The sequence below is a fragment of the Amphiprion ocellaris genome, chromosome 6 (genome assembly GCF_022539595.1).
Source record: "Amphiprion ocellaris isolate individual 3 ecotype Okinawa chromosome 6, ASM2253959v1, whole genome shotgun sequence".
NCBI classification, from domain to species: Eukaryota; Metazoa; Chordata; class Actinopteri; family Pomacentridae; genus Amphiprion; species Amphiprion ocellaris.
The window spans coordinates 23263286-23286190 of NC_072771.1; the positions used below are offsets into that span (position 1 = coordinate 23263286).

A 22905-nucleotide genomic window follows, 5' to 3' on the forward strand; every position below is an offset into this window, starting at 1 on the left:
CACTTTTTAACCTGCTGAGCACATAGAGACTGTTAAAAGTCCTCTTTTATCTGCTAGCAACCCTCCTAGTCTGTCTCTTATCCCTACTGCCAGAGATGTAACTTGCCACAGAACTGCTATCAAAGCAGCGGCCTCTTATTGAGCTGTATGAGGCGGAGGGGGGAGGCAGCCTTTGATCGACGTAGCAGAAGAAGGGGTGACGTGTCAATCAACAGACAGGACCCTGTGGAAGATGCCCTCACAGGACGCCTCAGGGTCCTTGGGAAGGATCGACGTGACAAAAGGTCTCCGTCGGCATCAGATAGCATGTAGGAGAGGAGGGGAAGAGAGGGGGAGAGGGCACAGCATCCTGAAAGTCTTTTATCACTCCCCTCAAAAGACGGAGGGTACGGATGAGTGAGTTTATCACCTGGTGCTGGTCCCTTAGGACCCCATGGGTGTCCCTGAATGCTTCAGTTTTAATTAGAAACACGCCATCACATCCTATCTTTTCCCTTTTTTTCCCTCTTCTCTTCTCTTCTCTTCTCTTCTCTTCTCTTCTCTTCTCTTCTCTTCTCTTCTCTTCTCTTCTCTGCAACAGTTGCACTGTATCTGGTTTGTCTATGGGATAAAGATATTGACATTTGGGGGAGTGAAGGATTCCGAACCTTGCCGAGTCGGGGTGCATTTCATAGCACGCTTTGTTGACCATGACTGGAAACTACGATCCATGCTGTCAGGCTTTGTTCACATTGTTAGTGGTGGATCTTGTGGTTTTGTCGGCAAGTTTTTTTGTTGCCCTGGTGACACTAAACATGCACCGCTTTGCTCCAAACCACAGCACAGTTAGGGATGCTCTCCCTCAAAGCACTTCCTGTAACCTGAGAGCTCCAGCTAAAAGTAAATGCTGTCGGTGGAAACAACAGTCACAGGCTCGGTTGAAGGGGGCTTTTATATGTATGTCAGGTGTCTGATGTGAACATTTGTGTTTGTCAGTGAAAAAGAGCATCATCTTTTATTCGCGCCTCCATCCAGCAGTTTATATTTGTCCTTTTTTCCCCACAGATCAGTCTTACCAGCCTGTCTTCTGCCACAGATGCATTTACAACAGCTCTTGTGCTTCACCCGTGTAACTTGCATCGCTGTTATAAGTGCCGTAGCGTAACTGCGGATGCTGCTGTGCTCCCCCTGCCTGCTGAGAAGAGTGGAGGTTGGTTGGAGGCCTCTCTGCTGATATTCCTCCATCATTGATATGCAAGCTGCATCGCACAGGCGCTAGCGCAAGGTTAAGCATGCGTGACGGCCAGGCTTAGGAACTGCTTCAGACACTCTCTCTCTCTCTCTCCTGCACCCACACACATTATTTCACTTTCTCTTCTCTGTACGGAGCCCCCCTCCCAAGCTCCTCTTTGTCTCGCACTTGTCTCTCTTGTCTGTTTTGTGAAGTCAAGCCACAGAGTTGTTCACTTTAATTTTCTGTAAGTCTGCCGTGCTTAGATGACAGGCTGTCAGCCCACTGATCCCTGTAAAGTCCACAATGACACTTTCTCTCCTCCTAAACCAAGGCAGTGCATTCTCATTCTTAGTATTCAAATTGCTGACATGGACTTCTTGACTTTTTCAGCCCTACTAAATCCCATTTTTCAACCAGAGACAAGCAGGAGAGATAAATGAGTGACACAAGGTGTGTGACAGGACAGCAGTAGGACTAATCGTTCCAGCATTGGATGTAAACTAACTGGGAATATGTATAACTAGTTCATGCCTTTTCATCTTTTCTCACTGTGTTTTGTTATTAAATGATGTTATTCATTTGCAGGCATCTTGCTGCATAAATTTTACTGCTCGCAGAAGGAAATATTTCTCTGAATGGTTAGTCATTTATTTATACTTCCTCCAGAGCCTCCGTGCAGGCCTTAATAACATCACATTCTTCCCCAAATTGCTTCAGATTGCCTTCATCTGTGTCGTTTTTTTTTTCGATCTCATCTTGAAGCTTTGTTGTTTAAAAGAATAGAGGCCTATTAGAGTCCCGTAGAAAGGAATTCTAATCCTATAAGATTAGAGCAGTGCTGTTCTCTAAGTCGTCTCCTTCTGGTTTTTTGTTTTTTTTTGTAAAAGTTGCTGTTGATTGTGGAATGTTGCATTGTGTGCGCTGAACAATGACGCTGTGCCGCTGGACGGTCACATTCCTGGTCCTTCATAACCCACTACTGTATTATAGCACAGAGAATAGCAGCTAAAAAAATACCTCAACACCAATGTGTTGGTGTGTGTGTAAAAATGAATGTCAGTGTGAGTAAAAATAATAGAAGAGGGAAAAAAAGAACATGATCATCAAGTAGAACAGAATAAGGAAATTGTGCACAGCAATGATTGCATGTCGGAAATCACTGCACAATTTACTATTCCTAAACCTGTTTCCTGAACTGTACATTTATTCCCTTAACAGATTCATATTGTCAGGACTAACTAAATCAAAGCAATACAGGAACAGTGCTGTTTCTGTGTTTTCTACATTGAGCTTTTGCTGGTGAAGATACTGACTTTTTGTGTGCTTGTCTTTTCACACTATATCATTTGTGTTGCCAGCAAGTGTGTATTTAAGACCTCTTTTTTTTTACAGCATTCTCATTTTAAAATAAGTTCCTGAAAACATTAAAAGAAGCAACCAGAGACTGCTTTTCAAACCAGCTACTGAAGTTAACACAGGCTTAATTAGCCTGATAGCTAAAATTGAGAAAATTGTGCCAGAGACAGGGACAAGCAAAATGCTGGGTCAAGCCATTTTTTTCTCCATTTATACCATGTTATTATAAATTCAATATCTTCTGCTTTTTGCTGTAGGCTGGAAAAAAGAAGAACTTTAAAGACATCAAACTGGGCTTTGGGAAAATGTGAGGTGTATTTTTCAGTATTTGAAAAGAGGTTATAACAGTCTACCATTTAAAAAACAGAACTAATAAACAGTCTTTTATATAAAAACAACAATTTGTTAAAATGCATTTTGTTATATTGAAAAGTGTTTCGAATTATTACGTCTATGGTCAGCGATATAAATTAAATGCAGACATCTCGACAGAATATATGTGCACAACACAGAGATGAGGATTTTTAGTTACATTTACAGCGGCTCAGTGCTACATGTACACTCACAATCCATTTTACGCCCCTTTTCCCAAGAAACTCTGGAAAAAAAAAGACTTACAATACAGTAATTAACCTTGTATGATCACTAAGTGTTGCCATCAAAATTCTCTCTGTAAACAGCAGTTTAATATTCTGGGCTTTATGGCTGTATTGCATTCAAGATTTACTGTAATAGCTTGTAGAGAAAGTTGAACAAGGGAAATACTCCTAAAAATCATTGGTGTTCTTTCAGCTGTGAAATTAAACAAACTCCCCATGAGAGGTGACTCAATCTAAACAAATCAAAGGCAATGAAATGGAACTCAAATTAAGAAAGTGATGGATTTGCCGGCGCTTTTATTTAATCTATCCACTTTACATGTTCTGCAAACAAATTACGGTGGTTTCTTACTGGCTATGTGTAAATTACAGAAGTACATATAAAGGACACAAGTGGATTTCTGCCCAGTTTGACTGTTGGTAAACAGTGAGTTTACTCATCACGCTCTCTCACCATCTCTCTCTGTTTCTTCCCTGTCTCTGATAAGCTGGCATTTCCTGTTATCTTAGCCCTGGGCATTGTTGTCTGCTCTGTGAGACAGTCGACTCTCTGCACTGCTGACAGAACAAGAACTGTTTCACTTTGTCTGATTGTGTTGGCATGAGGCGAGGGGGTGCTTCCTTTCTAATGTCTGTTCAAATTGTAATTGCAGCAGTTCTAATTTGCTGTATTCAACACACAAGGTGGGGAATAAATATCCTGCCAGAAGCACCAGCAGTCAGTCAGCATCCTCTGTTAGACACCAACCACTGAACTCATATTTCCACTGATGCACAAACTAAATGGTGAATTTAAAAAATACACTTCAACTGCAACCACTCCGCTAGGATGTGAGCTATAACAGAGACATATTGGATGTTAACAAGTAGCATGGATGAAAAATGTGTTAAATAAAATGAGTGATGGATAAATAAATAATACCAAACACTACCAAGTTCCAGCTTTCAAGTTGTGAGTATTTTCTGCTGTTCTTCACTTTTCATAGTGAACTGAATATTTTTGGTTTCAGTTTTGGACAATGTTTTCTGACATTTTATGTACTAGAGACCAGCTACCAGAGGAAAGATTAATTAAAATAACTGTAAGGAACCACCCGAGAATAACTTCTGCTGAGATCTGCTTTTTCTCACAGTTTACAGTGAAGTAGTTGTTTTCACGTTGTTCTATGTGTATCTGAACATCGCTTTCTGATTTCTGTATTTAATGTTTAATGCTGAGAGCTTGATGGACACATCTCATGTCCGAATTCACACCCCTTCTTCTCTGCTAAACTGCTTTTGAAGTATTTATTGCAGTGAAGTGTCACATAGAACTGTACAGCTTGACCTCTCCGACAATGCTAGCTGCTTTTGATGCAAATTATTTTAGATTTACCTCAAATGTAATCAAGGTAGTTACAACTTGCATACAGCTGCGTCTCTGCACCCATTGCCCTTGTTTAAATTATTCATTAACTCATCATTGTATAGGTATGTTAATATCAAGATAGGTGGATGTCTATGCAATCATTGCATACGGTTAAATGAGTCACTAAGTCCTGTCATTTAACCTGTCATTTAACCTAACATAGACCTACCACACACAAAATAAAAGCAGAACTTACCCTTTTCAATGACATTTATTGTTTTCTTGAGCGCAAAACAGTAATTCACTTTTGAAATTACTGCAAATTTCTGCATTGTCTTCCACATAAGGCTGATATCTCCTTCTGAGTATGAAAAATAAGCACAAAGTAATGTCACTAAGCACATATTTTTCATAATATCCCACTATTGTAGTTCTGATATTGTCAAAATTCAGAAAATCTCTAGACAATTATAGAAAGATATCTCTACTGCCAGCATTTTATGATGAGATGCATGTAAAAACATGACATTTTGATAATGTAGATTTTGTTTCCTTGATATAAGGGCTAAAATCTGCAAGTATAAGTAATGGAAGATCTGGAGAGCCAAAAAAGATACAGCATGGATGACTCACCAGCAGAATGACCAAGATCAGAAATGAAAAGTAAAAGTTGCAAAATTACCTTGAAAACTGCCTAGAATTCATAGTTCTAATGTAACCGTAGTTATTCATATGACTGATAATAAACTTTGTATGCTCATTAATAACAGTCCAGTGAACACAAAATGTACACAGCATCAAACCTAGCACGCAAACATATGATAACAAACTCTAAAATTTCTCTGGAATAAAGCATCTGCTTGGTCATTAGCGAAATCAAAATATAATATCAGTCTATATAATGTGTATATGGAATTTTTTTTTAATGTAACCTCTATTTATTAAACTGACATTCTATCTTTTCTTTTCAGTTAAAGAATGTGGCTTGTGCATTACTAAACACTTAATTTACTTTCTGCTCTGTTAGACTTGTGTCCTATCTGTCTACTGTTTTACAGTCACAACACATTTGATCATAGCCAGTTTTGGGTGTAGCCTTTTGACGACACAGTGTGGCCTGTCCTTGGAGCTCAGGGTGGAGATTTGCAGCTCCAGTTGGACTTGTGGTCAGACTATCTTGATCAGATGGCTGCTATCAGTCTCTGTCCTGTAGCTTTGGGTTATTGCATGAGCTGACATTATTCGTTTCATAGTTGTAATTCACTGTAGTTCAGTGAACTGTTTGTCCATTTGCAGAAAGATAGTGAGCATATGTTGCCTCTGTTGACAGTTGCTAAACTGTGGATGATTTTCTCTTGTAACATCATTGTAAATGGAATACTTTAGGGCTTTTAGAGCTATTTTAATAACTCTGTTTGGGTTCTGTTCGGCATTTATCACTATAAGGCAAATATTCTAAATATTGAGTGGCCAAGAAACAGAACCCAAGCGGGGATGTTAATATAAATACATTAAACTTAACAATGTTGTTCCTGGGAATCCATTAAACAAACTCTAACTCAAACATTATTATCTCTGTTATTTCAGTGTTTGTCTTTCAAGTGAGTCTTTTACAGCATTTATTTTCACCTTGTGTTGGACTGTCCCAAGGGTGGGGAGAGGGAGGAGAGGATTGTGGGATCTCTAGTTAATGAAAGGTAAACACAAGGTCTACAGCGAGGTGAGCCAGAGAATGCGGGATTCTTCCTCTCTGTCAGGATATGAGCTTCATTCTTTGGACTTATACTTTTATGCATGACATTTCACCTCGGGCAAATTCTTCTCATTGCTGGAGGAAACTTGCACTGAAACTTGCTTTGTTGTTTATAGTCATGTTCGATTTTGCACGTCTTATATGTGAACTATGAGAAATATTTCATTTTGATGTTTTTAATTGTCTAATTGCAGAAAGAATCCTGTCTGAACATCACACCTCATCTCTCAAATAACTCGAGTGTTTGCCCTGACAGCCACCTGTAATGTCATAGAGATTTTGATTTGCGATGCTGGTCAGCCTCTCACACAATTCTGAAGTAAGCCAGTAAACCATTCTTAGCCTACACTGCTCTTTGCCAAGCCAGTACTGGAGCATTCAGGCCTGTCACCCAGCCAAAGCTCCACTGAGGGCTTTACTATGTGTTGTGGAAGTGAGAGGGATAAAGGCTACGGCAAACATTTGCTCACAAAGCAGCATGTGAGACCATCTCAGTGGAGACAAAAGTGGGAACACGAGCAGATAAAACACAGTTTATTTGGCTACGAGTGTCTTTCCTCCGGCTGTGTCCATGCTGGATTATGACACGTGTTTTGTTAATCTTCAAAGCTGTAGTGAACTTTTTACTGCTCCTCCCAACTCTCAACTACACACCGAACCTCGGACCGGACGTGTACGCCGACAATATACTTCATAGGAATATCTTTATCCAAGTGCTCTGTCTTTAGCTGGAGCCATTAGAGTGATCCCAGGGGATACTGTGGAAGGGTAATGGAGAATATAGATTTAACTTGTGACCATCAGCAAAAATGCCAATTAGAAATGCATCAGTGAGCAGGCAGCAATAGGGCCACAGCACACAGCCAGTCGGGGATTAATTTAAGGCATGTGTTGGAGTGAGACGATGCTAGAAGTTAAAGAGTCTCGTGAAAGTCTTCGTACAGTTTTGTCAAGCAGTAAAGCATCTGAGTTTTGATAGTTTTCTGCGAAATCATTTAAGTTGTGAGAGAAGCTCATTACTAGGAAACACTTCCAGTATGAAGCGCCACAAAGTTTGGGTTTGAGAGATAAGCCTGTAACAGGACTGTTACCCTGAAACTGGGGATTGTGTCCTGAGTGGGATCTGTACTCTCAGATTTCAATTTCTTATTGGTTAAGTTTTGGAAAATATGGTTTGAGTTAAAATACAACCCTTTTACAACATGTTTGAAGCTTTTCCTGTATTTTGTGGGTTGCCAGGGTGACAAGTCCAATTCCATCCAATATATGATGGGTTGGCTACAAAAGGAGTGTAAGTAAAGACAAAGACATGTTGATTTGAAACATATTTGTGATCACAAACCAACATAATCTGCAGGAAAATATGTTTTCCTCATACATGACTGAGGGCAGCTTAGTTGTACAGCTGATATGATGCCCTAAACTTCCTTCTCAACTTGGTTTTCATGTTATTTGAAGCACTTCCCGTCGTTGTATTATGCAATCATGACAATCTTTTGAGTAAATAACACTACAAAGCCTCTCTAAAGCCGAGTGATCAACTGTCTTTGAAAATCGAAAAGAGTGAAGTGTCCCATTCACTGATTTCAATTCAGTCCTTTTTCAAGCTGTTTTCAAGTCACACATTCAGATCCGCTTCTTCAAATCCAGTGTTACAGTAGGTGTGTGACAGCAGCAAGGCTGTTCATAACATTGTCCTTTTCAGTTTTGCTCACAGGCTGCAGCATCACTCCTCTCCTGCTCCATGCTGACCTCCCCTCGCAGCTCCTTTCATTAATCATTTACTCTCTATCCCTCTGTCTCTCTCTCCGGCTTTCTTTCGGTCTCCCTCCTCTTCTCTCCCATTGGTCTCTCTCTTCCTCTCTGCCCCCTGGATCTCTTGTTGCTGCTAATCTTTATCTCTTTATCTTTCTCTCTATCGCTACATCTTTATCTCTCTGTTGGCTGGTAAATTACCTGTCTTTGTCCTTCTCTCAATACCATCAGTGTGTTCCTCCACATTCCATAAACTCCCTGTTTTCTGGGTTTTCCTGTACACTTCCTTGTGTGTATGTGTATGCCGTGCTTGCAGAAGAATAGCTCAAACAAAGCATGCACTTTATGCAACTAACAGCGCTTTCAAACAATTAATTCGCTCAAACCTTAGCTGTTCAACTCCCCTGCACGGATTCATTAAAACTATACTTTTACCTAATGAAAATGCATCAAGGATTAGTCTACTGGAACGCAATTTTCCATATAAAGTGATTTGGCAATGATCCTGGTGTTGTACCTTTCCCAGACAAGGTGTGTGCATAAATAGTCCTGTTTTGAAGATGCTCTTACCTGTATAAAGGTTCCATAGTCCCCATGGTTGTTTGGGCTCTTGTTATTTTTTTCCTTCGTTGTTTTCCTGAAGCTCTGCGTATAAGATGAATTATTCAGCATTGTAATGGGTCTATATTTGTCGTTGTTTATCTTGCCTCAGTGCCCCCACCACCATCTCTCTCCCGGCTTTCACCTGTCTGTCTGTCTGTCTGTCTGTCTGTCTGTCTGTCTGTCTGTCTGTCTGTCTAGCAAGCAGGGCCGCTCTACCCACAGAAGATGCTCCACTTTAATGAATGAAGTGCAGTCATTTAGCAGGGCTCTTAATGGCACATAAAGCCCCGCTGCTAGGCTTGATTAATCAGGGAAAGTGTTTGGCTGTCACACACAGGGCTGTCCTCAGTGGGGGCAGCAGCTTGATCGCTGCGCTCTCTCTTTTATGCCGGGGTCCCTCTCTGTTCTCGCCAGAGTTGTCAGGAGCCTGAGCTGCCAAAGCTTTCAGGGACTCGACTGGAGAGTGAGAGATCGCTTGGCTTCGCTGTAGGCCGGCCATGATAATGTTGACGATCCCACCTCTGAGTCAAAGTTCGTGGCCTGCATCTCTGTGGCGGTGAGCTGTGAAGTCACTGAGAACACCTCAGTCGGTGAGCAAGGGTACCAACAAACAGGAGTAAACCAGGGTAAACAACAGGTCTTTACCACTGTCTCATGCAAGAAAGCCAGTCTTCTCCTGAGCTCGGTCAGTGTATTTGCTGATTTTTTTGGCAGATACAGACAGGTGTCCAATTAAAGAAAATAGCTGAACCCTTGACCCCTACGTAGTGAGGGGATCTGGTGGCTCTGGTATGCTGGTTTGGGTCCACTTGTCCCCTTTGAGCATCAAAGTCACCACAAATTAACATGAAGTTGCTCTGAGTGATCACCTTTATCCTGTCATGAAACGTTTCTATCTCTTGAATATGGTCTCTTCTAGGATGGCAACAGAACACAGGGGTCACTGAATGGTTTGATGAGGATGAAAATGATGTGAATCATATGTTATGGCCGTCACCAGTCATCAGATCTCAAACCAGTTCTTCCTTTAATTTGTCAACCTTCTATATATATAATTGTTTGTCCATGTCCAGGCTGATAAGTGATAAAAAACCGCAGCACTGAAATGCCAACTTAGTTTTGAGGTAATTTAGAAACACTGTCACCATCACATAGTTTGTCAGAGCTGATTTTTACACTCTGAATTGTCCACTTTAGTATGCTTGGTGACACTAAGTTAGAAGCAAATCAAATAACCGTTTATGTTAAAAAAATATTGAATATTATACTAATGATGCTAATGCATATTGTTAATTGTAATTAGTATTAATCTGGCTCAGTTATGAACAGGGTAGCTGCCTCTGTATTTGTGGTTACTGCCATCACTGTCTGTATTGCATCAGTCACATATGCTGCAAAATTATGTAACACAGCAAAGAGTCTGAAAATCACGAAAACATTTGCCAGACAAGCTGCACTGAGGAGTGCAAAAGTCGATCCTCACCAAGACTCTCTAAAGCACACTTAGCAGGATTCGTAATTAACCACTGTACATTACGCAAATAAAGCACAGCACTCAAAATGGTGCTGCAACTATGACTTTTACCGATCTGGAGCTTACTGCAGGGTTAATTTATTGCATGGTGTTATTGCTGTCTAATCTGTGGGGAATTTAGGGGAGTCACATTATTTCTTTATTGCTTTATTGTTTTGTGTTCGTTCACTTGAAAGCAAAGTGCTTCAAAGACACTAGAGCTCTCAGTAGGTACTTCACAGTGTTACTTTTACGAAAATTATTCTTTGCTGTGAGCACACACGGCACAGATTTAAGACAGTAATTTAGTCTTTTGTGGTAGGTAAGCATGTCCAAGAGATAATTACAGTATATAACTTCCTGTCTGTGACTTAGTTCAAGCTAGGATTACTTCTCCATTGTTATTCCCGCTCACACAGAACTCATTGAAATTCATTTATAAAAATATAATGAAATCCGGTGCATACTCCAAGGCATACTGTGTCTATGTATCTTTCATTGCATCCCTTTCTGTATGTTATGTTTGCAGCACAGTGTGTAGTCATTTGGTTTTGTTCTCTTGGAAAGCGGGTCTGCTTTAGCCCAACTGTTTTCATTGCGGGGTTTTGTGTTAATTTGCAGAAGGAGGTCACAGCAGGGTGCTTGGCTAACCGAGACATCGCTCAGTGAGAATCCCTAACATTAGAATATGAAAGTTTACAGATCTCACGAGTATTCATCTTGGGGCTCATCCGCGAGCACCCATCACCTCCATCCTCCCCATCTGCCTTTTTTTTCTGTCTCTCTAATCCCCCTTCTTCTCTCTCTTCTCGTCTCCAGAACCTTTCATCTCACTCTGTTGTGCTCCTGTCACACCATCACTCTCTTTCTCTCAATTTCTCTCTATTTTTCCTCCAGACTGGACGTGGAGCGAGGGATATGGTTCACTTTCTGACTGTTTGTTGTTTTTTTTTCTCTTGTTCTTTGGTTGATGAAGTTCTACACCTCCAAAAAGATGATACATTTTTACCAAATGTAAAAGCAAAATGTATCTTGTAGGTCTACTATTGTTCAGAGCGGGAGATCCGTGTATGAAACACTCTGCAGAACATGTGTTCAACCCGTGTTTGACCTGTTCATAAAAGACATTGCAGGTTAATCCCTGATTGACACCTTCCAGAGCCTCTAATCTACAACTCTTCCTCCATAGATTACCACAGCGCACAATTTCAACTTCTTTCTTTTTTTCACATATTCAAATTTTTTTCTCGCATAGTCAATTAAATCAGTTTCACTTCATTGTCAATAACATTTCACAATATTTCCATCCCTTGTACAAACTCTTGATTGCTAAAGTAACACCGTGCTTGGCCCACATTCAATCCAAAGGGAGAAACCAGGTCTGATGGCATGTTGAACCATTTAAACTGACCACAAATGTCACTGAAATATACAGGAGATCTACAGTGGGTGCAGTGTAACTGCCATTATTAGTGAAAGCTACATTGTTGTGGCTTTAAACCTCAGATGAATATCCTTGCCAGTGTGCTGTGAGATATTCAGTATTCTCTGTATGTGCAGTTATTTTTCGATTCAGACAGCACTTTGATTGTGATGGAACATTTCCACATCTGGTAAATTACAGTCATCAGGCAAAGACACGGAGTCACATCTTTGCCCCCAGAAGTTGATTAAAGCTTCACTTTTAATGTTGGTTAGAAAGAGGTAACTGCTCTACAAGCAAAGGGAGGAGGCAAAAAAGAAACACATGCAAACGGAGCAGCTGAGCAGGTAGAAAAAAATGTCAGAAAGTTGTGCTACATTAGACTGACAGGAGGAACGAGTGAAACTGGACGGGCACAAATACTGGGAGAGCTGCAGAGAGAATAGGGAAAAGGTCAGTAGATGGAGGTGGGGAGTCAGTGGATAGGAATAGTGGTGAATGGTGGGAAATTCTGAGGTTACTGCAGGGCAGGTTGGATTGGAAGAGTCTAAAATGTCAGGACAGTTAGTCAAGGAGGAAAAACAAGTCAGAAGGAGTGACTGAGCATGAGGGCAGCAACTTTTTAGTGGCGACATCCACTTATCCATTTGTTAGTTTTACCCTGTAGAGAGTCATGGGAGGCTGGAGCCTATCCCAGACAACAAACAGGAAGCAGGGCACACCATGGACCAGTCCATCGCAGAGCTCATATGATTTGGAATCGACTGTAGGAGAAAGCTAGACAAAATCTACACAGGGAGAACATGCAAATTCCACACAGAAAGTCAAAATGTGACTGTACAACTGCATCAAACAGCCTATAAATAAAGCCAACAATTAGCCAGCAAACCAGATGGATGAAGCATTTAGCTACTAAAGAGCCAGATATTTCCTTCAGGAATTAAATATGAACATGAATTACAACTGCAGCTAAATACTAATGTCAGTCTGTACCTGCTGGATGTGCAGATAAGCCACTGCTTGTTAAACAAGTTCAACATATGAATTTTCTAAGGTGAAATTATGTCCAATATCGTGTTTACAATTACATATTGCAGGATTTGAAATATAGCCCATTTAACCCAGTGAAGCCACACTCTTCTGCTGCACAGCTTATAGTCTGTGATCATCTATACTGAGAACCAAAAGGGAAAAGACATCTTTCTCTCACCACATCACTCACTGACGGCCGTGTAATAGACAGGAGACACGATTTCCTGCCCACACCCAACATCCGAATTTAATTTGTCCAAAGAAGGCAAATTTATAGCATCTTATTCCGAGGGGATGAGACACCACTGTCTGCTGTGCTTGAACTTTGAGCCAGTAGTGTGTCTTTTTTTACTGAAAAATATCTCCAGGTGCAGCTTTAACAAAAAAAAAAGAAAAAAAGTTTAGGAAGCTACAAAAGAAAAAAAAAAAACTTGACCCTTTTACCAATAGTGCTACTACTATAGACTGCTGAAGAAGCGATTTGTGCATCACTAATGGGGAAAGCATGTTCTCTGGCAGGAATTTACCAAGGATTTGATTACCTCTATTTTCGCTTATGCAACATTTAATTTGATTTTCTTGGTCAAGTATGTTATTAGTGTATGTCAACGAGTAGCAAGTACGGTAAATATGTCACTTAACATGTCGATTCAGATCAGAATTTTAAGCGCTTTTCCATTTCATCTATAACAAGGGTGAAATAATCTGGAGCTAATCTATAATAGGCAAATCCAATCAGTAAAGCCATTGCCTGTTGTGATTTGAAGCTCTGCCAGACTTTGATCGCCATGGCAGTAAATTGATTAGTAGAGATCCACTGGACTCCTAAATGCTGATCCTGGGAAAATAGGTTCACGTCTTTGCTTTAAGCTGAGGTTGTGGGTGAGCTCCGAGATCCTCGCCTTTCTGTCTGATCTCCTCTCTGTATGACAGTTCAGCAACAACAACGCCAGCGCAGTAACAAGGCAGCACAGAAGCTGGTCGCTGTTTCTGCCTGCTGCCTTCATTAAGCTAAGCTCTGTCTCTGACTGTTCAAGCTTGCCGTAGCTGTCTCGTCTTGTGCAGATTTACAGGAGCAGCCGGGGGTGGGGGTCGCCTGGAAATATGAATTTAATTAAATGCGAGTCACAGAAGACAAAACCAGCGAAACTTGATGGGGAAATGGGTCGGGTGTGGAGCTTAAAGTCGTCCCCTCTGCCCTACCTCACCCACTTGTACCCACTTACCACAAATACCTCACATGACCCACACAGGAAGCGAGAGGAAACAAAGTGGAAAGCATCCGATCTCTTTAATCTTCTTAGTCGAAGTTGTGATTAATGTAATTTGGGTCATATTTACAACACAAATTGCAAAAGCAGACAGCTAAGAAATCAAAAGTGTCTTCATTTTCCTGGTGTACGTACGACAGCAAGGGCAAACACCTAAAGCTTTAATGCCAGTCAACTACCACGGACTCCAAAATCTATTACAAAAGCCTCAATGTGAGCACTTTTGGCTGCAGAGATTACTTAAGGTGACAGTTTATTTGACATGACAAGAGAGTCATTGTAATATTTTCATTTTTCAATGTGTTAAATTTAGAGGATTCTTAACCTTGAACAGTTCGCCATCCTCTAATCCTCCAACCTTATCTCTGCTCTGTGTTTTGACTCTGTCAGTCAGTGGAGTTCTACATATTCGGGTGTTTTTATCAGCGGGAAGCTGAGCCGAACAAGTGGTAACTGAACAATAAAAGAGCAGCGTGAAGTGGGGTTTTAGTGTTTTCAAAGCCTATCACTCGTCTTTGAGAAAATTAGTAGTTTTGAGTTAAAGTTCAAGAGATATCGAATGCTAACAAAGTGACTTCTTTTGCTGCTTCGCTGTCTGCTTATCAGTCCTACTTCAACTCTGCCTACTGTTGGAGTGTGTTCAATAAAAAAAAAATGGAGGGAGGGAGGGAGCGAGACAAGAGTGGTTTAAGTCTGATTTATGAGTGTATTTTTGCAAGCCTTAGTGCATTTAAAGCCCTGTGTTTAAGGTCAGAAGCAGCACATGAATTAGGACCTGCTTTATTTTTTTCTTTTCTTTCATCTCTTCTCCAAAACTTGCATTAACCTACTTACCTGTGATACCTTAATATTTGTCCGTTTTTCATTCTTTGCTTCCACTGCTGCCCTCATCTGAGCACCTCTCCATACTTTCTACAATCCTGTTTCTCAATCAGGACCAAAGGTCACGTCTTAGAGCTCCTGTGAAATCAATCATAGGTTAAACCTTTTAGTCAAAGGCAGCTACCGTGCAAGTCTGTGTTTATGTGCAGTAATAGATAGCTGACTGGATAAAGGCCAGTGCGTGCTGAGGATAAGTTTCCATTTCTTTATTTATTCCCACTGACACACAATGAATTCATTCATACAGCCCATCATTGCCAGGAGTGTATTCACTGCAGATACTCGAGATCTTTCAGTAATAATAAGTAGCTCCATAGTGACGCTGCTGTAGCTGACGTCGGGGTTCACAGGGGAGAGTGACAGATTTAGACAGGTCGACGGGATGCAGAACAGAGCGAATGAGCAAGTTTGTTCCTCGAAATGTTCCGACTTGTACAGTGCCTCGAAAAAAAGAGAAAAAAAACGGGCACATTTTTTATTCATGTTCGGTTGTCGAGGTGTCAAGAGTTTTGTCAAGCCTCTCATTGTTCCTTTACCCTTGTCCCTGTGAAACGTTCTGTCTCTATTTCTTTGGTTAAACATTACTGCCAGGCCATGGGGGGCATGAAGGGAAGAAGAAGGAATGGAAAGAGTGAGGGAAGAGGTTCCCTTTATTCCTTCACCATTAAACAAACATGACCAGGAGTGCAAGAGGGGAGCAGGGTAAGCATGACAGAAAAGACACATACAGAGAGAGAGGAAGATGAAGGAGCACTGAGAATGAACATGATGAAGAAGAAAGATGAAAATGAAGGAGAGTAGTCGGGCTTGGGGTTGTGCAGATAGAGTACCTGTGTGCAGAGCAGAAAGGTGTGCAGTCCATCATCTTCAGACGGGCAGACAGGGCTGTCTGGGGAGTTTATTTTTACCTCAGTATAGGAGTCTGGGCTGGCTACAGGAAACTGGTAGCACCTTTCAGTGGGGGTTCGAGGATAGATGCTGTCCTGGTGTGACTGTCTTTCAATGTACACAAACATAGCCACATCGAGCTCCAGGTCAACGCTCGTGTTATGTCATCTTCCTCGCTTCCTACATGTGAGAACTTGATTCTTTGCTTCATCATGGTTTTCTGGGCAAACTAGCAAATTCACTGTCACCTTTTACTTTGGGAAATGCATAAAATATGCATTTTTAGAGTTTTCTGACATTGCAATTGTAACCTTCTATAAGAAAATACTATCAAGTTTGCTAAATTAACATTTCAAGCCTTCTAACAATCAATGTATTTTCTACTGTGGCTAAATACATTTCAAAAGCATGAAAACACACCACAATTTGTTTGTCGAACACCTCAGAAATCACACCAATCAGGCCCAAACCAGGTTCACATAGACTTTTACTGGAAATTCCTGACAAATACTTCATGATTCATTGCCCCACACAGTTGCTATAAGTTGTTTCATTGTCTAAATCTCTAAATCTTCACGGTACCATCAGGAGTCAGTGAGATCTGCTGTTGATCCTCTGCGGATCAATTTCTATCTTGTATTTATAGACCTCTAGATCACCTCTTTTCTGACGCGCTGTTAGTACCAGTGCAGACACACCAGGAAGGGAATTGATTAACAAATCAGGCCCCTAATTAATTCTTACTGTGATCAAAGCCACGAGAGGAAGTCCGTGGAGAGCCCAAGGCGAGGAGGTGAGGTGTTTGACAGTGCAGTCCAACCAAGCGCATACTGTTATCACCATGTTGTTTGTTCCCCTAAACAGGTGGGTTTTCGATTTAGCATAATGTTGGGTGAATTTCAAATGTCTTTAAAGGTTGCCCTAAATGTTGTTTGGCATTTGGGAAGTGATTAGCGCTCCTACAGTGGTGTTTCTGTTTCTGTTTCTCATGAGATTTGTGAGGGACACGTAGCATTCAGGGGCTGCTTGTCAACTTGTATCCCTGTGTAGGCTCCTTCTTCTGTCTTTTCTGGCAATCATAGGATATTTTCCCTTTTGTGTGCTCGTAAAACCCTGTTTAAATTTGTCTTTCTCTTTCTTTGTGCTCGTCTGTTTGCCTCCACTCTCGAAAATGTCCCAATTTCTGTTTTGCTCAGTTTTTTGTTTGTTTTTTTTTTGCTTTTTGGGTCTTGATTAACAAACTGACCCGCATCCTCCCGCTGTGTTCTTTATTTGTGCAGGTTGGCGCTTTATGTGTACGAGTACCTGCTGCATGTAGGAGCGCAGAAGTCAGCACAGACCTTTCTCTCAGAGGTAAGCAACAAAAATGCTGTGTGTGTGTGTGTGTGTGTGTGTGTGTGTGTGTGTGTGTGTGTGTGTGTGTGTGTGTGTGTGTGTGTGTGTGTGTGTGTGTGTGTGTGTGTGTGTGTGTGTGTGTGTGTGTGTCAGACTGCAGCACATGCTGCTCTGAACAGTGGTCTGACCCTCATGCAATATGTCCAATGAGTGTAGCAGCTAATTGAATTAGTTTGGCCTAACAGTGCTGAGCCGACAGGTTGGTGCAGCAGACTAGCTTTTTTGACATTCGTGCTGCATTTAGTTGGTCTGGAGCTGCAGCACAGGATGAGTTGGAGCTGACATCTTGGACTGACATCATTGTCTAATCCACTCACAGTCAGTCTCTTCCTGTCTTATTCTTCTTTCTTCCTCTATTCTCTCTCTCTGTCTCTTTGCTCTCCTTTTTTTTTGGTTTCTCCACTTGCAAGCTTAATTCTGCAGAGGTAAAAAACATAAAAGGTGATGGGGTGAAAGTGAGGTCAGTTGATTATTGTGCTTAGCTGTAAATGATGGTAAATTATAACGTAGAAGATGAGAGACTTGTTGTCCATGGGCCAGAGGAAGAGTAGAACAAAGAGAGGGGGATGGAAAAAGGTTACATCATCAGCTGGCACTGATTCTCATCGCTCTGGCTTGGCGTGTGTTGGTGCACATACACCTCTCCGTCTCTCCCCGACACCCCTTCCTCCCTGCCATGTCATTTGCGCTCTCTTCCGCAGATGAAGGAGATGAAAAGGATAGGCGGTGTCATATTCAAGTGTGGGAACGCACTAGCTAAGAGTGCAACAAGTATAAACACAGCCACTTGTATACAGCACACACATGCACAGGGTAAACAGTACGGCAAAATGTAGCTCTTTCTGGGAATAGCGAGGTGAAGTAGAACATGGCTTTTTAAAGTCCACGTTTATCGTCCGCATCGGTTTACAGTGTGTCCTCAGGCTCAGGCAACAAGAGGCCAAAATGGCAGTTCACAAATCAGATCCAGATACCTTAACATAAATACCAAATCACAAACAGCAGGAGAAGGAGGCAACAAGAAAACGTGCAGGCATGTCAGACTCAACCGAAGGCTCAAACAGGTAAACCTTAACATAAGGGGAAAAAACACAGAAAATAAAAATACAAAGATGGAAATAAAATTAGTGTATTTGTGTGGGTGGAAAGAAAACTGTGCCTCTGCAACACACAGCCTACATCTGCCAATAATCATGCTGCAGGGATCTCAGTGTAGCTTGCTGAAGGTAAATGAAAGAACCTCCCAGGAGCGCAGACCGCAACAAGACAGGATATGCGGGCATTTTTTCCCCCCTACACTTTCCAGATGAAGAGGGAACAAAAGAGCCAACTAGAAAAGTGTCCTGACCTGAACCGTCTGTAATCTTGTTTGGACCGAGCTACAGCCAATTAAATGTGGAGAAATGAGGGACGTCATGCCCATTCTGCATATGTTTTGCACCATTTGAGCAATTGTGAGGAAGCAAATCCTTCTTTGTCACGGTGTGTATAGAAGACGCTGGCTGCCAGTTGCCTGTAATGTTTGAATTAACAGATGCTTTTGTAGGAACTTCTAAGTTAGACTGAGAGCAAATAGAAGCAGTTCCTGTCCCTCCCCAAAAAAACTTCAAAGCAGCGCATTCCTTCTAAAAGTCACTGTGTCTGATGTGCAGCTGAGGTCAGGACGGTCTGATTGAAAGTGCAGTGATTCAGTTCTTCCTGTTATTGTAGAGCTTGTTCACACTGTTAGTAGAGCAGGTGGCACAATAGTCTTATTCTGTTACCTGTGTGAAATGTTTCAGCGAAGGAAAGTAAAAAGCAAGAAGTAAAAGTTATAAAGTGATGTGTGTTTGTGGAGGAGAGGTGGACTAAACAATGGTATCATTGTCTGATAGCAGGAGTCTCACCGCTGCTCACTGTTAGTTGTGTGTCTTGTTTAAATGTGCACTTTCATGGACAATGTGTGCAAACATAAATCCACCCTGTTGTCGGTGATGTCAGCCGTCAGTGACGTAAGGTGTTAAAGTGCTTGTCTGATGGTGGAACAGTGTCTGAAACAGTCCACACCTTTTGTTGATGCTCACTATGGAATTCCCCAAAACTGATAGTTGTTTTTCTTTCTTGTACCGCACTTATGACGTTTACAGTAAAAACAGTTTTTGAAACAATGGGCCCTTGACTTTAGACAATGGTAGACATGAGAATGTTTTTTTTTCTAGCCAACAGCCATTGATTGTTGGCTGAAATCACCATTACTAGTCAGTCAATGAAAGTCAGTATGATTTATATTCTAATCAGTCTATATTGCTGCTTAGCTGACGTCCTTGGACAAACAGGACAAAGGTTAGATTCATGCTTTGTTGTTTGTATTTGCCTTATTAATAATGCAAGAGAAAAGCCTTTTAGCATGCAGAATAGTAATATCAGATAAAGGGTTTGATTGTGTGGTTGCTGAGGTGTATAATCCAGTAAATATCAGGACGGAACCCCTAACATTATCCTTAACTGTTAAAGCACAGCATAGTGTGTGAAGAGGCTTTTTTAATTAACTCGTATGCCTTGGGAGTTAAAATAGTTATACTGCAGGTATAGTAGCCAGACATGTTTTTGCAGCTTGTAAAGAAGACAGTTCTTTTTTGATTTTGGTTAAGGCAGGTCACTACAGGCAAAGTCATTGTATTATCATGCACTGGTCAGTTTTGATGTTTTGCTTCCATGATATGATATGATGATGATCTTCTTTCAGTCCAGTGGACAGAAAATGCCTAAAACACACATTTAGGCTTCATTCACTACATTTTGTATGCAGATAATGCCTCTTTTGCATCTTTAAGCATAACATTGATTAAACTTGTATTATAATAAGAACACTTGTCTAAATGTAAGACATCGCCTGGGCAACATATCTATTAGTTTAACCCATAAATAATGATTTATGTAAAAAATTATGGAATTTAGCATTACATATCTTTACAAGTATTTGCTCAAAACACTGGCCCAGAAATAAACTCCACTTCCTTTTTGACTCACATACATTAGGCTTGGTATTTGTATTCATTTCTATATTCTGAATATGTTATAGGGATTTGTTCATATATCCATTATAGACTGATTTATAGAACATTTTACTCCTAAAAATGTGGCAAAAATAGATTTTTAAATTTTTTCATTTTCTTGTGTTCAGTATTTTCTGATTTTTGGAGTGGTTACAAAGAGATACCCAAAATCCCATTTGTCAGAACATTTGTCTTTAATATATATAACTGAAAATTCTGGAGGCGATTTTATTCAATGTTTAACAATATTCTGGACACTAATGCAAATTAGGAAATTTTTAGATTTATAATGCCTCAATTGAATTGCATTCGAGAAAACTTTTAAACTGAGTAATCATTGTTATATTGTAAGTAATAATATAGGGACATTTCATGCTTATATGAGTTTCAAAATTTCACCCTGTTGACATTGTAGTCTCTCCCTGTAAAACCGTCAAAACTCTTACATATGGAGGTATAACCCCACTAGCTCGTCTAGAGCTCTTACAGGAGTCGAGAGATTTGAATTTTACAGCTCTGCTTAAAGGTCTAGTTACAGCTGTTAAGCTGTGATTGAACAATGCTTTCTAATACTGACAATCTGGCAGGTGAGAAATTGGACATTTCACCAAAAAAATTGCTCTGTAACTTATCCTTTACAGAAAAAAATGCCTCTAAGGTGGGTTTATGGCCTAACATGACTTGGTGGATCCCTTTAAGGAAAGATTGTCTTGACCTTTCTCAGTGGGGGCCACTATTTAGCCCATATTTAAGTAAGACAACTAGCTAACTATAAATACTTTTGCATTCAGTCATACAAACTAGCTGTTCTCAAGCATACTGCAATCATTATGCAATTTATTAGGGAGGAATGAGGGGGGAAGACAAGAAGGAACGGTCTACTTGTGAAGACAAAACAAAGGATTGAAATCGGAAACTGTGAATGAAACTCACTGGAAGCAGAAGGACAGATGATGTAGTGAGGACAGACTGGAGGGTGCGTGGGTTGAACAAACGTTTGATTGGGCTGATTCAGGCTGTTACATGTCTCTAACCTCATACTCTGTACACCTCCTGACTCAGGAAACACACAAACACACACGTACACACACTTATGTACACAATATATTCCCATACTTGTGAATCTGCGGGCTTTCAGGCACACATAAACCCACTTATCCACTTATGATTCCATGAGAATGATAACATAATTACCTAATGGCATGTGCTATAAGAATTCCCTCGCACCCTCTTCAAACTTATAAAGCAGGTAATTCAGATGTCAGGCATGTTTTTATACTCAGTATGTTTCTGAAGCATCTCATTCTCCCTCTCCCTCTCTTTGTGTCTGTCAAGATCCGATGGGAGAAGAACATCACATTAGGAGAACCTCCGGGGTTCCTCCACTCATGGTGGTGGTGAGTGTTTTTGTGTCTAATGATTCCCGATACACTCTTCTTAATGCCGTTTTCTCTTCATTCCATTACTGACATTACTGGATAAAATGGTAGTTCTCTCTCCTCCTCCTGTTTTTATTTGTCTTTATTTCATTAATTGTCCCTGAAAGCTCTTCCTCAGTTTGCTGTTTGCAAATTTCAACGCTACACTTGAAGTCATCTGTTTCAGTGCTGATAATAGAAACATGTTGTCTCAGTGCTGGATTACTGTAAACTTCCAAAACTGACTGTTATATTAGTATTTTCATCTGTCAGGATTTAGCCGCTGTTCTCTCTGACTGGCTCTCTGTGTGTTGCAGTGTTTTCTGGGACCTGTACTGTGCAGCTCCAGAGAGGAGAGACACATGTGAACACTCCAGTGAAGCTAAGGCCTTCCATGACTACGTGAGTTTGCACTGATGTCGTTGTGGCGCATTTCGATAAAATGTGTGCTTGGAGATGCCGTATTATAAGGAGACCAGGAGAAGTGTTCAGTGTTCAATAAATAGATGCGATATTATGAAATAAATCCCTCTTTGAATAGATAAATCCATGAAAATTGTGACCATTCTAGCCATGAAATTGTGAAGTAATCCAATGAAATTTGTACAGCTGAACTCATTACAATAAGATGTTATTTCATTTGTTTCTTTTCTCAACAACAGCCTGTCGCTTGTGTTTGGCTCTTGCTTTGATGGGAAGTCAAACTCACGGCGTGACCGCCTTCACAGCTCTTTCCTATTTGTATTGATAGACGAAAGCCATTTGATGAAAAGAGGCTTTATGAAATACAAGCAGACTTAGGAAAAAGTACGTTGTGAAATAAAAACTGTGGGAGGGAAATGAAAGCTACCTGAAATACACTGTTGGAGTGAAAGAAGTGGGATTAAATCACATTTTATGTTACAGCGGACAAAATTGGATTATGTCACCATTTTATGGTTTTGTTACAGTGTTTTGTGTATATATTCATAGAAATATTTATTTCATGATGTCTTTTTATTCATTTAATATTCATGTTTCCAACGATGAATATGAAATATGTTCAAACAGATTATTCTCAACGCAAACTTCAGTGTTTCCATGTCTGCTTCCTCCTTGCTGTGTTTTGTGTGGATTTTATCGTGTAAAAACATTATAGCCAAAGCAATATTAACGACAACAATGGCTGAGAGCGTCTTACTGCATATTTATATCATAAAGTCGAGACCACATCTATCAGTTTCTCACATCTAATCCGAGAACAATATACTTACCACTGTTTGGTTGCCGCGTGGCTGCAACTTGTCTTTACAACCCCGTAAAATGTTTTTTTATCTCACTATGAATCTTTGATCTGAAGTGGTGTTTAATTAAACGCTGGTTGTTGCGATGTTCAAAGTGTGCGATAAAGTGTGGAGAACATGTCGCACTCGCTTAGGGTT

The 22905-nt window shown here is 40.6% G+C and overlaps 1 protein-coding gene across 2 annotated transcripts in view; it reads left to right on the plus strand.

Moving 5' to 3' along the window:
* ssbp2a (single stranded DNA binding protein 2a) overlaps positions 1 to 22905 on the plus strand; it is a 54246-nt gene that overhangs the window by 5683 nt on the left and 25658 nt on the right. For both annotated transcript variants that reach the window (XM_023281479.3, XM_035953459.2), the window contains exons 2-4: positions 16917 to 16989; positions 21402 to 21463; positions 21802 to 21886. In XM_023281479.3, coding sequence (XP_023137247.1) covers positions 16917 to 16989; positions 21402 to 21463; positions 21802 to 21886 — 220 coding nt within the window. The remainder of the gene's footprint in view (positions 1 to 16916; positions 16990 to 21401; positions 21464 to 21801; positions 21887 to 22905) is intronic.